The sequence below is a fragment of the Calidris pugnax genome, unplaced genomic scaffold (assembly GCF_001431845.1).
Source record: "Calidris pugnax isolate Ruff unplaced genomic scaffold, ASM143184v1 scaffold52, whole genome shotgun sequence".
NCBI lineage: Eukaryota > Metazoa > Chordata > Aves > Charadriiformes > Scolopacidae > Calidris > Calidris pugnax.
Genome location: NW_015090811.1, coordinates 3,935,671 through 3,953,299, shown reverse-complemented (window position 1 = coordinate 3,953,299; position 17,629 = coordinate 3,935,671). Strand labels below are relative to the sequence as shown.

Sequence of the window (17,629 nt, the reverse complement as noted above, 5' to 3'; positions counted from 1 at the left end):
AAAAAAAAAAAAGGCATATTTTATTTTCGAAGCAAAATTTTCTTCATAAGCAATGACTGCCAGAAAGAAAAGGTCAAAACTGGTAAGATAAAGTGTTTTTAAGCTTCTGAGAATATATAATAAGCTACTGAGAAGTAGAGAGAGAGGTAGGTTATTTGGAAGCGTTTCCCTGTTCTCAGAATAAGAATACATTTAGCAATCAGTGCAAAACAAAGCGAGCACTTAATCCTGCAGCTAGGAAGGAAGGGCCTGATGCTATAGCATTGGAGTGTATAGAGGGCTTGGACTTCTTCTGTTATAGCACAGTCAATTAAAAGATTCCCAAGGCACAGTTTGAGAACAGGAAAAAAAGAAAATATGCTTCCCAGAGGAAAATCTGAGTCAAAGTAGCACCTTTCTTTTGTTTTATCAGTAATATTGTACACTAAGAATTTCAGTGAGTATCTGGAAAAACGTCAGGATCGCTTTAAGAAACTTTGTCAAACTGAAATTTTCCCATTAAAATCTTATTTTATTATTTCCACTTTGAATATAGAGATGCAATGAATACTGTCTTTGTGAGAACTCTCTCAGACACACTAAGAAACCTGCTGAAAACTGCAGTTGAGTTTAAGCTTTAAGCAATGCTTAATTTAAATTGTACATACAAAAAGTTTAAGGAATGAATTTCAAAATATGTAATGAAGTACAGTAAAAATGGTACTTTAACAGGTTAGATTTATGGATTTATCATTTTAGGACTGTTGAATACATCTTGAAAGAAAAAAAAGTATGTAACATGGTAGTAAAAATAGCTTTTGCTCCTTGACTTTTCTTGGAAGATTAACTATGGATAAAATAGTAAAGGAAAGCCACAAGAGATCTGCTATTCGTGTTTTATTTTATTTCTTCTGTGTAGAATGAAGGAAGCAAGTCTGGAAAGGACCTGTAAACTGGCACAGAAGAACAAATCATTGCTGAGGATGATGAAGCAGATAAAGCAGTGCACAGCCGAGGGGATGAACCAGATGAAAACAAAAAACCTCAGGGCATCTCCACATTGAAGTCATAAGAAACATGCAGAGTTGGTCATGGGATAACGTAACTATTGAAACTTGCAAAAAAAGAAATCTGGTATTGAAATATGTTAGCTAAAAAAATCTAAACTTTCAAATAAATTAGTCAGAGGTGATGGAGTTTTCTCTAATTTTAAGTAACTTAAATTATTGTTAGATGAACTGGAACTCAGGTGCTTGCTGCATTAACAAAAGTAACACGTTTTTACACCTGATTCTGAAATTAGTTCTCCAGATTTAACATCATGAATTTAATCAAAATGATCTTAACTCTAAATGACATTTCATCATTGTCACGACTGAGGTGTAAATAGATTTAAAAGCACTTATTAATTACCAAGCTTTCCAGTAGAGTAAACTAAGTCAGGACTTCCATAACTCTCAGGTAATAATATACTGTTGGTAATATCCTGAAGAACTAGTACAGCCACTAGCTCTGCTCTTGTATTAAATCCAACCACAATGTTTTTGAAGGGCATCTTTTAAATAGTACTAATGAATATAAAGGATGTATCCAAGTATACCTAAAAGCTCTGTTTTCTAAACAGAGTTTGAAACTGTACCCTCATATTTACACAAATAATTTTTGATCCTGAAAACAACTATGCTGTACACGAGGTACATTCACAGCTCAGTTATTCAAACACATGGTCTCAGCTGGGGCATTTTTCTAATTGTTAGCCCTGACACTAAAACCCCCAGCAGTTAGGTAAAACAGAACAGTCAAAGGAATTGAAAAAAGATGTGGAGGATGTAATCTATAGCAAGCATTTAACAGAGGGAACATTAAAGTTTTCTTTATCAACGCAAAAATAAAAGGCAGTAGATGATAACTCAAAGAAAAATACTGATGGAAGCATAAGAAAAATGTCCAGGCAGTGGAACATACAAACCACTGGCCTGACATTCTCAGCCCTGCTGTTTTGCCTGACATTTTTCTGAGATAACTGAAGCTTTCCTTCCACAGGTGTCAGGAATTTCCTTCCTCTCTTTAGTCAAAGTAAGCAGCAGAGATGCCCTGAGAATCGAACTTCTTTTCTGGATGAGCGCAGTCAGTCTCTGCAATTAGGATGTAACAGTCTCTAGCTGAGAACAATTTCCTGAATAAAGCTTAGGTTTTGCAAATGACACCTGCAAGATGTTCAACTGCCACCAACCTCCATCAGATCAATGGACTAACGAGTCGTCAGCATTTTTTAGGAAGTACTCCGTAATAATTAGAGCATCTTTATCAATACTGGGAAGAACGATGTTGAAAGGTATTATTAGAAGTTGCAACATATATTGTCTTTTAGAAGTGACTTCTACAGAGTCTGATACAAAGCACAGTAACAAGGAAGGTAGAACCTGAAACAGAAGTAGGCGAGTTTGCTCCACGCTACCTAAATAGATCTCAGCTCTAAGTACCCATTTGTGCTTCTAACCAGCTAATTGGTCTCACAGTCAAATCACCAGAGGCATAACTACTCTCATTAGCACCCATATCCAGTCAGAGATACAATGTATAGGCACAATTACAGTTGTGACAATTCATCTGCAAAAGTGCTCCTTCAAGCCTTAAATCATACTGGGTATTGCTTGGTAAATCCTAATGCAGTTCAGTAGAGGCTCAAAACACACAAGCCTTTTTCTCACTGAAATTTAAGACCACAGACTCTTTCTATTACCTTATTTAAGAGTAAATGTATGAAAAAAATCCATCAGGTTCTAGCTAAAGGGAAATCCATGTTTTTCATATTTGGAACAGAAACAAGCTCACATCAAAATCTAGTCCAGTCCACATTAGTGCCTTAGGTCTGTATGTGGATGTTTTATAGACATTTATTTAAACATTCTGTTTCTTTTATTCCCTCTGCTTTATTCGATTACTCTCTTTGCAGGCTAAGAATTTCAATGTGGGTTTAAATTAAGCCTCAAAAAATGACAGATACAACACATGTTTGAGTTTGAGGCGATTTCTATTATAATAACAACAAAATATGAAACCACTCCAGTTTCGAAACTATAAATATTTTCAGTAAGCTATAACTAGCAAACTTCTAATGGTATCTGTGTCATAAAGGCATCTTTTGGCCACTTTATCTTGGCTATTAGGTGCTCACATCCATAAATGATCCAAGTCTTTAACTTGTTTTAATTAATCAGATAAAGCATTATTGTAATTTCCACTACAGGAAAAAAAAAACACACAAAGAAAACCACCAGAAGCCCAAAAAACTTCAAAGATCACATAGAAGTCCTATTTTTGTGATTGCTTGGTGCATAAGCATTGGTAAGAGACAGCTATACTGTCATAACAGCCCACTCTTACCGTTCTTTATCATAATGGAACTTCCATGGAATGTGATTGGTGTAAGAAACAGATGAACAGAAAATAGGCCTGTTCATGAACCGAGTAAATATAAACCAAAACAAACCTCCTTCAATGTAAAGAAGCAGAATGAAGACTAAGCATGACTGAAGAAAGAATACAATAGCTTCATTTTGGATTTACACTAATCACAGTTCATCTCATTCACTAACAATCTGGTACAACAGCGACAGCCAGTATCAAAAGAAATAAATATCAAAAGAAATAAATATCATTATTATGAATTCTGTCAATCCCATTTTCCATGACAGGTAAGAAACAGGCAACATTAAAATGAAAGGGATATCCTTTAGCTAAAATAATATGCATCCAGATTATCCATCTAATCAAACCTGCACTCCTATGAAAATAACAAAACATCTATGGCATGGTAATGCTTTGTTTTTTCTCTATGAAGTTGAAGGAAAAACTGAGACAAAGAAAAGTATTTTAATAAACATTAAGTCATGTAGAAACAAATCATAAAGAACCTGACCCAAACAGAGCAGACATTAAAATTCAAAAATGATCTCTGCTAGGATCAAAGAGATTTTAACTTAGACATAAGCGTAGATTTGTGTAGCTAAAAATGACTTTATTAAGATTTAAGTTACGAGTTGTAAATCTCTTGCAGTATTTCTACATATGCTTAGGATTTGTAAATCTATTATAGGATTTGCAATTCAGCTTTTCACCTTACAGAGTGAATGAGAGATGTAATTAAATCCTATCTTAAAGCACTGATTCCTAAATCAGGGCTTCCGAGTTCAGAATTCTAGATTCATTGTATAAATCAGAGGATAAACCCAGACTCTAGAAACACAGATGTGTTTTGTCTAAAGAGACGAATTTTTCAGAAAGTCAAAAAATAAAACTGAAGCTATAACTGCTAGAAAATGTTGACCAACTTAGGACTACTGGTCATGCCTCAGTGTTTTAAGCCTGCTTTTTTCTATGCTTTTATATGTTGTGCTAATAAACAAAAATTATTTTAAAAGCATGAGTAATGCTTAACTGTTATGAAACCTACTTAAAATCCATGGATGTTTTCTGCATTTGCATTCTGTTTTGGAATTTTATTGTTCATTTTTAGGAAGCAGTCAAGCTGCACTTTTAGGTTTCCTCCAGTATCCCGAAGCTCACAATGTAACACTTTCACTTATAAAAAGAGAATGTTAGCATTTTAAAAGTGGTAAGAGCATTGAAGGACCTCAGGCTTACAAACCTCATATGACTACAAAGTAAAATTAACCAAACATAATAGTAGTCATCTGATATCTACATTTTTGGTATTACTGAATTTTTCACCTTTTTAAAAGATCAAAAATACTTTTATGAAATTATCTATATAACCTTTATACAACTCTCCTTACACTTAAATCACCTAATTTTAACTCAAGAAATATTCTAGTCATACTATCTTCACAAAAAACTATATTCTCTTTTTCTGGGGAACTTTTAAAACGTCTTAAGACAGTCCATACCAGGTAATGAATCTATTTCTTCAATGGATTAGTAGCACATAATACTACTGCCTCTTACCAGCAAAACTCAAAGTCACATCTAACACAGTGATTTTGGGAAAGAGCAGAGGTAATTGTCAAGGGAATTAATTCTTCATTTTCCCTCACCTTTACACTTCATTTACTACTACAAAAAGCAAAATACATTTTATACTATGCAAAAATTACTACTGCCCAAGTTTTAACTGCTGAATGTTTGGCAACATGTGGTTCAGTTCTCTCAGAATACGCAAAAAATATTCCTGAAAGTCCCTTGCAGTCCTGGATTAAACTAGGCTTGCTAGAAACCATACAGTGGACCGACTGAAAGAGTGCTGAAGCTTGGAAATCAAGAAAAAAAAAATAACCTAGAAATTCTAAAACATGAGGAGGACAGCTGTTTTAAAATTAGTCTCCTTGTTACGAGCATTATACCAGAAAGAAATAGATTGTCACCACGTGCCAGTGTTAGCTGACATCTGCTATAAGAAAAAAAAAATTACCTCCCAAGTAGGCAGCACAAGCATTTGTTCATTACGTGTTTTGTAAAGGGTGGTCCCTACAGCACAACATTTTAAATAAAGATGCAAATCATTATATCGCTATTCTGAAAGATCTGTAACTTCAACGAGGTTTTAAATAACCCAGGAGGCTTCACTCTTTTTTTCCCCAACTCAATAGACCCACCTGTCAGCTCTGTGAAATTAGCATATAAGAGGTATTGGAAGTTACACACATTCTGAGCATATACTTGTCCTAATTGAAATGGAAAGAGTTATCAAAGTTTCAAAGGTTTATTCAAATCATTCTCATAGCCTAGTTTTGCACATGAAAAACATGTCAGATAACAAAAGCATCTGGCAACAAACTGACTGTTTCTCATTCTGGCATTGTACCCATCACACAGCAAATATTGACTGGCATCACCGCATACAGGACTATTCCAAAAGTGCTGAAGAAAGAAGCTTTGTAAGTTGTGACTGTCTCCTTCTCACAGAAATTCTCCAACATTTATGAAATTCTCTTGTATTGCACAGCTGGTCCCTGGCCATCTCTACCCTCAAATATTTTTTCCAGTACTATCCCTTTCCCAAAATGAAGCTCTGTGCTTTCACAGAACAAACATCAGAGCATTTTAAATTGCTTTAGCACAGGAAAGGAGAACAGCTTTGCATCAAAACTGATGCGGTCACTTACATACAGCAGTCTTGCAACTTTGTACCAGCAACACTGCATGAATCTAATGTCCCATAATAGAAAGGAGACACTATGACATGACAAAAGCAAATATCACTCCTATCACCTTCAAGAAGGAGGATCTGGGATCAGCCATACTTTAGTCCCTGGGAAGGTGATGGAGCAAATAATCTTGGAAACCATTTCCAAAAATATGAAGGACAAGAAGGTGATTGAGAGGGGTACAAATGGATTTACAAACAGGAAATAATGTCTGAGCAACCTGACACCTTGGTGTGTGACTGGAGATGCTCAAAACCCAACTGGACAATGTCCTGGGCAACCTGCTGTAGTTGACCCTGCTTTGAGCAGGTAACTTCTCCTTCAATGATGTCCATGGGTCCCTTCCAAGCTCAAGTGTTCTGTGAATTTTTTTTCCTATACCTGGGGCTGTGATCCATTTACTGACATCAGTACCAGAGACATCCCAGGCACTCCAAGACACACCACGCTCTGGAGCCCACTGCCACTGAAATCACACCCCAAATATTTTTAAACAGTTTTGACCACATTTGATGTACACATACTGCTTATCCTGTTTTCCCATAAGCTTCCTTCACCACTCACGTTGTCCTTACCTAATCAATTAAACCATCATAACAGCATCTTTCCTCCCACCCCCCACTTTTCAGTCCCCCTGGGTAAAGCATTCTTCTATGTCTGAAGGGAAGGAAAGCAGTGCAAGTCTAAAAAAAACTCTGAAAATTGGCCAAACCCAAACTGTGATGATTTACTTATATCTTAGTTTTCTGCAGAACAGTATAATACGATAGTACACATTTATGTAACGTAAAAGTATTTTCCACATCTCCATTTTAAGATGATTAGGTTTTCTTCTGGGGGAGTTTCTACCTGCCTGGAAGTTGGAAGAGGTACTATTATCTTTTTTATGCAGCTGCTGAATACGGTAAGCAGTGGGTTGGAACAGAGATCAAGTCGAATTAAAGATGGTTTTGGTTTATTCTGGCTTGCAGTATTCAAACTGCACTAGAAAAAAATCAATTATAAAACTAATTACATCTTTAATTGCTTAAACAATCAGCCAGCTGACTTTATGGTGCACTTGATACTGTGCAGGTGCACTTGCAGGTGTTACCTCTGCAATAGGTAAGAGGTACACTGTAGTATCCCAAATTGCACACGGGAGTGCTAGGAGGGCAAAATACCATCGTATCACATACATCCACAAGTACATGGGCAAGTTAACCAAGCTTAATTAGCAAATACAAATCCTTTATTTATACATACATAGCTACTAATCTGCTCTGTCTTCCTGTGAGGGGTATCTAAACTGCTTTATAATCATTCTGGTTCCGAAATTTTTCCTCAAAAAAATTTCCAATTTTTCCTCCAAAACAGGTATTTGCTTTGGACATACAAAATAAATTAGGAAATAGGCACAACTAACAGCGAATCAGGCCCATTATGTTAAAAATGTTCACTCACTTAACCCTTTTGTCTCTTCCCTATATTTCATCAACTTTTAAATAGAAGGAAAGCTGCCATTTTTTAAAAAATTAGAAAGGAAATGAATGACTTTTAAAAATCCCATCTGTGTACAAAACCCTTTTGTCTCTTCCCTATATTTCATCAACATTTAAACAGAAGACATCGTTTTTTTTAAAAATTAGAAAGGAAATTAAGGGCTTTTAAAAATCCCCTGTCTGTGTACAAAGCTAAACACTAAATTCACCCAAAATTCACAAATATATTCTGCCTCCCAGCATTTCTTTTAAATGAATTTAAGTCTTCACTGAAAAATTATCACCCAGTTTTAAATCTAAGCTGCCTGAACAGTCATATTAAGAGAGAACCTTTTCAGTGTTGATGAGCATCATTTTTCAGAACGTACAATGTATCACCTGAAATGGAAGGTGGTGATAATTATCGTCAACTATTAGAAACATAGGGAAAAATAGGCGCAGGACACTGATGTTGGTTTACTGTAATACCATAAGCAGAGTTTTGGAGTCTTCAAAAAGAAGATCGCTCAAGAGGTAACCACCTGCTTTTCTAAGCCCTTTCTGGATGCCCAAACGCCTGTTTGCTTGCAGTGGGCAGATGTCATCACCAACTCAATATCGGTCTAAGCAAGAGCTTCACTTGCAGAGAGCAAAGAAATGTTTTTGCAGGCTGCAATTAGCAAAAACCTGAAAGTGACCATATTGGGTTGCTATTTCTATGCGTGTTTTTGCTATAAACTCACATTTCATGTACAAATACTGCTGCACTTTCCTGCCTATCTCCTAGACAGTGCTGGATGAAAAAAACCTCAAGTAACATTAGCTTAATTGGGTTCTGAAAGAACACAACCCCCGCCTGAAACACAATGAAGCAACTGGGAAAGGCTGTGAAAGACAGAGGATAAGAAGAAACCACAGCAACGTGCAGAGAAGGGCGTTAAGTAGCAAATAACTGGCAACAGAGCAAGTGGTCCATAAAATTAGACTCTAGCTGACAGTTCGGAGCTAAGCTGCTTCTTAAAATGGATCATTATATATTGCTACAGGAGAAAATGCACAACTATTCATCCCTCTACCTTTGTGAACAAAAGTAATTCCTTTCCTCGTACACTCATACACATAAATCATACACATAAATGTTTCCTCAATATGCTGTCGTGGATCTCATCTACTTCTTAACACCATTCCCATGTACAACCAGGAGCTGGGCAAGGGAGTGCTCCCAACACCCTCTGATGCTGTAAAAACACTCCCCATTCCAGATTCTTATGAAAAGACAATTGATTTCAGCCAGAGTCTGCAGACACCCAGGTTTCTGTAGCAGATTGCAATCCACCATATCGGACTTACTGCCATATATCATGTTTGCTGTTTCATGAGCACATAATAAATTAGCTCACTTGCATACATTACATTGAGCTGAAGTATCATGTCAGTAAAGCTATAGCAGGATTACTTTCAACCATGGTTGCACAAAAGATGTAAATATGGTAAACTCACTTGTGAGTTGAGTAGCTTCAAAAATTTTATCTGGACACCATTTAAAATGCTATTTTTGCTGGACAACGAGAGACAAAGTGGCTTCGCTGGAAAATGTTCTGTAGGGAGTCAAGGCTGTTTAATAGTTTGAAGCTGTCTGAAAAGTCAAAAAAACTGAGGAGTCCTCTCCAATTTCTGAGATATTGGAAAGTATTTAGGCAGTATGTTGTCTACTGAGCTAATTCTGCAGCACAGGAAAGACTGTTTTATTGTTTTTCAAACAGTTTGGGGTTGACCACTTGTATATTTCACTATTCTCTTAAATTACCATTTTTAAAAATAATTTACTGTTTGAAATTGAAAAAAGTTTTGATCATAGGGTTCAGTATGGCATTTGCAAGAGTCAAACCACACAAACTAGCAAACTATTGTAGTACCATTGGCAGTAATTTGTCCCCTCCTCTTCTAATACTCTAATTGACAAAATCACCCTATTTTCAATTCAAATTTGGTTCCTCCCCCCAAGATAAGATCATTGACAGTTTAACAGAAGATAAAATGATATCTGATATACAATACAGAGGTTCACACACTTCAACCTGTGAGGTTAAAATATCTTGATGTCAAACTGATTTTCACAGTTTTAAGCAGATGCAACACCAATTGAAAGCCAGGAGGAAAAACTAAAAAAACACAGAACACAAAAACTCAGAGCATGTAAGTTTGGTACTTAAATACAAATTTAGCTGCTTTACTGTATCCTGCAATATCTGAAGAGGCAGATCCTGGATTAGGATACCTTTTGAACCCTTAGTGCTAGAGATACTATTGAAAATCAGCTAAAATTATTACTTACCGTGCTTACTATTCAAAAGCCACTATTTTCTAGAGATTTACCTCTCTGTTGCATTAGCACAGATTTTTTTAACACAGAAAATAACACAGTATATCACATAGAGCAGCATAGTTGGTAATGATAAAGTGTGGGGGGTTTTTGTACCGCAACCACTAAAATTATGTCATAAGTGAAAAATAAAATGATCAAGACTGTATGTAAACATATATACACACTCCACTAAATTAAAATAGGGCACTGTAAAGTTTTCTTTCTCTCCAGCTTCAGTCTGCCTGTAAGTTTTCTTTCTCTCCAGCTTCAGTCTGCCCATAAGAAGAATAAAACAAAACAAAAAAAACCCCAGCAGTCTGAACATAGACAATCATTTTACAGCAAGTTATCTTTGTATTTCATTTATCTCCTGTTAATGGCAGAAGGTAAATACAAATTCTGGAAAAAAAAATATTCCCAAACAAAAAAAAAAGACATAGACAATCATTTTACACCAAGTTATATTTGTATTTCATTTATCTGCTGTTAATGGCAGAAGGTAAACACAAATTCTGGAAAAAAAAAAAAAAAAATTGTCCCAGGATCATTTCCACAGCTGCAAAGGGAAGCACAGAAAAAGTATCTGTTTAGCTGTGCTTTGTTCTTTAATAGAACAGACCAACCAAGGCTGAGGACATCTTGTAAAAAGTCATGATGATTTATAACAAAACATTTTAGAACATATGTTGCATATGCATGTTAAAACTGTTACACAACATTCTATTTTCTAGCTAACTTCTGCTCAGCTGCTTGCTTCAGAGGAGTGCAATATCATGGAATAAAGGATAGTAAGGACAAACTCAGATATGAGGCATGAAGCACATAAACATACAGAATTCCCCCTACTCAACAAGATAGCTCATTGGTCAAGGTAAGGACAGGGAAAGCACTTACCATCATGGGCAAAACAATGTCAACTACTGCCAATTAGAACACATTTGGATAGTAAGAAACAAAACCAAAAAGACTAAACTTAACTATGTTTTCAGAGGCACCACCAAGCTCACTGATGGGCTCAGCCGTGGCCTGCAGTGGACCAACACCTCACCAATTCCTCATCTGCCTTGTCCCTTCTTCTGAAATCAAAGCCAATTAGCAATGTTTGAGGAACCGTCAATTCCTCTGCCTGAATAAAGTTCACAGTTCTAGGGACAATGCTTTTTCTCTGTGTTACTGATCTTTTTTCACCTTGTATTATGGCCATATGACTAGCTGTTAACAACAACCCGAAGCATGCACTACTCCAAATATACCGTTTGGCCTTACTGTTACAACCTCTGCACAACAATCCTCTAAAACAACATTATACTTGGAACTCCAGCTGATAGCAAAAGATTGTATATTACAGCTGTTATAGTTCAGCATTTTTAAGCTCACAGTATTTTCTATGATGCTGTCTGAATTCTTCATGAAGTAATTTCTATTCCATCACTGCACAGATAGGGATTCTATTATGAGGTACCTTATCTCAGGGACAGGGTTCTTAAATGCTTATCCCAATGCCACTTTTCCATTTACATACTACGACTGACAAATAGGTTCCATCCATATTTTTGTTTACTGACCCATTTCCTGTGTGGAAACAAATTTGATTTAAAACAGCCCTGAAGTATAGCAATGGAGAAATCTAATGTGTCTCTGCCATACAAAGGTAGCTGAAAGGAAGCGCAGCACTCAAAAAGACAAAATATAAGAAACAAGTAGATGGCACAAGTCACTCAAGTCTTATGCTATTCTTCTAAACTTTATTTTCAGGACAATTTTTGCCACATAAGTCTCTCCCTCTCAAACTAAACTTTATTTTCAGGACAATTTTTGCCACATAAGTCTCTTATCTCCCTCTCAAGCTTCTTAATCCCATATGTTTAATTCCTTGAGTACCACCCACTGGATCTGTTTCAAAAAGCAGGAAGATAGAAGAGATATTTCTAAAAATGGAGGATACTAGTCTTCAGCAATCAGACTCAGGAAGACAGAATTAATGCTCACAAAGGCTCATATGATTGTTTCAGGACTGATACAACATAGGATTGGGACAGTCTTAAGAACAGAAGAATTAAATTATCAAATAAAGCTGCAGAAACTTTTACATAACTGCTGCTGACTTCCCTTTCCACATCATTACTTTATTCCCTTTATTAAACAGAGATCAAAAAAAACATTCCACTTATAGATAGCTCCATCCTCAAGCTATTTCTGTACATTCTAAAACAATTCATATGCAGAAGCACAGCACTTAATCTTCATGAAACAGAAGATTTGAGCCAAAACTTCATGAGATCTCCAAAGTTCTCTCTGCACTACTACATAAACCCCATTTTAAAATGTTGTCAACTTTAAGAAGAAACACACAAATATTATTATTTCCTGAGGACTTTTTTCCTAGGAAAAAACCTGAAGCAGTCCAATACTCTGACACCCCAGAGAAATTTGTTTGCAGACTAGAAGAATGTTTCCTACCTTTTATTTACCTAGTTTAAGCCTAACTTTGGATCAATCATCTTGCTAGGAATTTCCCAGTAAAAGGGAAAATGGTGCTAGAGCGGTCCCTGTAATAGTAACAGTTCTTTTGGCAATGTTTGAAGTGCAGATGGTGTCCAAGATATGCCAATAACTTAAGCAGGAGCTTCCAATAAAATCTCTTGTAGTGCATGTTGTAATCTGTGAATCAAAGTGATAGGGGCAACCCTAGGTATTTGGCACTTTTATTCTACATGTAGTTGGTTTAACAACCTTATATGCAGGCACATCCCTCAGGCAAACGTCTGCACTCCAAACACATTTGTATTGTCCCAGGCATAAGTCACCTCTAACCAAATTGATTCATAGTCTCCAGAAAAGAAAATCATCATCAGAAACACAGAAATTACTTCCATCTGATCTACCTTGCAGTGACAGAACCGTAAAAAAACATTTCCTCAAGTGTTCCTTTGAGCTCTTTCCAGCTCATTATTGCATTCAATGGCCAAAATTAAATGATTTTAGGAACATGAAATGTTCCTAAATGATGATTCCTGCTTATGAATGTTGCTCAGAGATTTAAAACCACACAAATGGTTCTACTAGAAACAATCCATGTATTTACAAGGATATCACCATTTTCCATATAATTAAGCTTCTTTTTCTCAAACAGGAGATTGGAATACACACTGCTGATGAGATCATTTACTGACAGAAAACCAACACATAAGGTTTAGACACTGAAGTGGCATCTTCATGTTGGTGTATCTATTTTAATTAGCTTTACTTTTCATGTAGAGTAACTAAAACATTAAGAAGTCAGCCAGACAGATAAGCAAAGAACTGTTTTTCAAATAGCTCCATGAAATGAGCAAGAATAAAACTTGAAGAGTGTTATATTTACCTCTGTAGCTCCCAGGGCACTTTTAAGAACACTGGGTCAGGTACACTGAGACACTGAGAAAATGTGCAATTTCTTTCCCACTGAGCTGTCAAGGCATTCATGCTGTGAATAGCTAACACCCTTCTTTGACAACGAGGCAAATATTTCTATTTTCTGCCATTCTAGTCATGAAGTATCTCAGCGTCGCCTCAGCTGATTTAGTGCCAATTCAAGTCAGACTTTAGATGTCTGAGGTAGTAACCGGACCAAATATTCTTGATGAAGCCTTGTCACAAACTCACAGACTGCTGCTTAATACATTTCCAAATAGTTAGATAGTAAAAAAAGGTTGTAAAGTTGAAAAGGCAGCTGAGAAGCAGAACACACATTCACTGAACTGCCAGAATGGAGATTTAAGTAGTGCATACAAGTCAAACGTACTGCTGCTTCTATTTATTCTTAGCATAGATTTAAAAAAAAAAAAAACAACCTCTTAAACTTTTAAAAGACTATGTAATTCCTTAAAATCAATTCTTTTCCATACTTTGAAAATTTATGTGTTTAGAGAAGCATAACTGATAACGAAGTCTATCCAGGCAGAACTGAAACAAGGCTAAACGAACGCATACTATTCAAACGATAATTACACAAAGATAAGATAAACATTATTTTTTCTTAAATCTTTTCAAATATAAACTTCTGCACCTATTGACCAGCAGTTTTTATTACCAATACCATAAAAGTGGAAGATAGAATGAAGGTAAAAAAATATTTCTTTCAGTGGAGACAGGTCCTATGGAACTGGCTCAGAAACCACTGGATTAGTACTTCACAGCTTTTTTTTTTTTTCATGGGCTAAGAATGAGCAGGCAGGAATAATGGTTCAGTGCGTGAATAAACAAATACAAAAAGCAACAAAATAAATTCTTTAGAATAGAGATTCTGTGCCAAGACTTTAGAGTATATCCCTTATATGAGTATGACTTGAGCAGCACTTACCAATACTGGCATAACCAGGTGTGGATGGATCTCCCCCGCTGTTCAAGGACACCATAAAAGCTTTATCAGCAAGGTCTGTCTTTGGTAAGTCACAAGGATCAACGTAAAGAAGAACACCACCAAACCCTGCATCTTCTAACAGAGAAAGCTGAGGGAGCAAAACAACATAGGTGACTATTAACAAAAATTACGTGAGAACACATTATTTATTTTAATTACTGTTGAGATGGAAGCTTTACCATCAGGCTCTCGCCATACTTTGCTACGTACAAACAGAATAGAGACAAGTGCAGCTCCAAACTGCTTCTAATATTAATACAGCAGCAAATCTTTGAAAAGACAAATCAAAACGCCAAAAACTAATTCAATATCATGTTTCCCAATTCATGTCAGAAGCTACTTTCAAGGCTTTATGAACACCCCAGCTTGAGTTGGTAACTGTAATTAGCCTTTCCAAAATTCCATAGATCTGGGGCAGCAAATTAGGCAAACTTCCCCAGAGTAAAGGACAAAAGCATCCCTGCACCATAACTTGTAGCATTCTATAGATCAATTGTGACTGAAAAACCTCAGGTTTTCGCCTTCATAAAGGACTAAAAATAAAATTTAGAATGTATTCAGACCTCAAATGTAATGCAGAAACAAAAATTTCCAAAATGGTAGGTTTGTTTATTATTATATTGTTCTGTTTCCAATTTATGTTCGTATTCAGCTATTCAGCCAGGATTTGATTGCACAATAAAAGGGGTGGGGACACCACAGCAGAAGCAGGATGCACCGTTACTCCATGATGTAACAACCAGTATTTAAAATAACCATTGTCTTTGCTTTTCCTGCATCCATACCCAGTATCTTTTTATTCATCTCTAGTCTTATTTAATAGCGTAGAAGACAGGAAACGCAGATGCAGTATGTTCTGGTTTTTTTTAAGGGAGTTTTAAAAACTTTGTAGTTAACAACAATCACTATTAAATTCCTCTGTTTCACTGAGAGAAGGTAACTACACAGTTGTTATTCACAAAGAGCAGCAACCACTGCTGCCATGGCTACAATCTCTAGTAAGAAGTCGTGTTGTACATGTGAAATTATAAAATAGCCTTCAGATTTCAGCTAGAATTGCTGCTTTTTAACTTTCCAACAGTGACATCACAACTATGCCAACACTAAATGAGCATTATTGCTTCCATTTTCATCTTAAATAACTCAAGGCCTTAACAACCACAAAGTGCCCTAGCACAAAGAATCTGAGAAAGGTACTGAATATTTTTTTCACAAGGCTATAGATTGTAGACTAAGTCTCTCAGGTAAACTGGCACACACCTACTCGATGGATTATTTTAGATTGTAAAACCATCAGCAGATTCTGGTCCTGATAGTTTTGGGTGTATCCCTCCTCCCTCTCCCAAAGCCACAAACATCTCAAGAATAAAATGGAAACAGCAGAACCCTTCACAGGAAAACAGATGCTGGTGCCACTGTTAACCCTTTCCTTGTTTACGGCTGCTTAAATCCTCAGTTTTTAAAGTTACTTAAAAAAAACAGTAACTCTTTCAATACAGTATATTAATTCACCCCATAAAACATTCTGGACTCAGTTTAATGTAATATGAGACACGTTGCTTTATCAAAGGCTCTGTCATGTAACTGGGGACAGATTAGCTTTGTAAGCTCTACACACCATAAGGCACCATTAAAACACCTTTTTAAGAAGAAGTGTGTGAAGCAGAGAAAAGACACATCTTCATTTTAAGTAGTGATTAGTGATTTTTGGAGGCCTTTATTTTACTTGGGGAGATTCCTATAAAGCCTGAATGTAAAGTGCAATAACTATATCAGCATTTAGATACATTAAGAAGGTATACTAGTAACACATTGAAGTTTCTGGACAGGAAAGCAAGACAACTGATCTGGAAGAGTAAACAAAAGCAGTTCTTTAAACAGGCAGATTTCATGATCAACTGACGAGGTGCATCACAACACACTATAGTCCTAAAAGTGATAGTTAATAGTGATTATGAATACATCAGAAAAAATAGACGATGCAGGTAACTGTGGACTCTATCGACATACTAATCATATATCAAAGTATCTCATTAGCAATTCTTCCCACTCTGTTTGCAAGAGGTCCCAAAATACTGCCAAACCTTCTGAGACTCGCTGTGCCACTGTCTAAACAGTTCTCCATCCTTGTGAAACCCCTCTGGAGTCATTCATGTTACACAGTGTCAGCATTGAGGTTCATCTTACTCTCTCTCTCCTGCTGAAGGTCATCCCTTCTCTCTCCCTCCTACCCCCCTCCAAAATAATAATGGCTATGCTTTATAAAGTACAATACCAGCCCCATTACTGAAATATACAGCCTCTGTAAGACTTCTTTACTCTGCTTTCTATGCTTGTCCATTTATGTGTCCATTTATCCACAGTAATGATAGAACCACTGATTAGTTGGCACAAAAGACTTATTTCACAGGAGGAAATATCTTGGTGTATTCCTGCAAGTTTAGTGAAAATGGGATATTGAGTCAACAAGAGGCAGATCCTGCTAATGCACTACACTGAGAAGGCATTAATAAAATCTGGAGAGCTTACCCCTTAATGGAAGGGGGAAAAAACATATAAGAAATCACAAGAGACAGAGTGACAGATGGATAAGAATATAGAAACTTGGACCACAAATTAGACACCACAAAATCTTATCTCAAGAAACAAAGCCACGAAAAACCTGTTCACTAACCACTGGAACACCTTGTTCATTTATCAAATGATACATTATGTAAGATGATGCAGTTCAGCACAGGACATATTGGCTTACATTTCTATATAATACATGACTGTCAGCATGGAAGGTTCTATCCTTACGCAAAACAAGTAGCACTAACCCTGTGCCCGCAAAAGCTAATTTAAAATACAGCAACTCTCAAATGCATTTCCCCATTTGGATATACATCAACCAGAGCTTTTTAGCATGTGATAAATCAAACTCTAGCGCTGGAAAAAAAATGAACCAGATCTCTTAATTTTCTTATAGGTTCCAGCCTGTTACATTTTACTTCTCAATACCAGGTTCAATAAAAATCCAGTGACATTCTCTTATTAGATCAAATTCTGCTTTCAACTGTATTTCATAAGCCTTCAGCCTTTCCATCATTACACAATGGTTAAAATGTATCAGTAAATAAAACCATATGAAGTAGCTTCACAATGGTATTTAAGATTTCTGTTTTGCCTAGTTATCATGTACTTTCAATACTAGTATAATTTAAGAGACCTCTAGCACACCATGCTGTCTTAAGCCAAAAGTGCCTCAAAATGTAGT

General features: G+C 36.2%; 1 protein-coding gene across 1 annotated transcript in view; it reads right to left on the bottom strand.

Annotated features, from left to right (window-relative positions):
* NAALADL2 (N-acetylated alpha-linked acidic dipeptidase-like 2) overlaps positions 1–17,629 on the bottom strand; it is a 390,920-nt gene that overhangs the window by 166,631 nt on the left and 206,660 nt on the right. Inside the window, exon 5 of the mRNA XM_014938872.1 lies at positions 14,314–14,461. Within this exon, the coding sequence (XP_014794358.1) occupies positions 14,314–14,461 (148 nt within the window). The remainder of the gene's footprint in view (positions 1–14,313; positions 14,462–17,629) is intronic.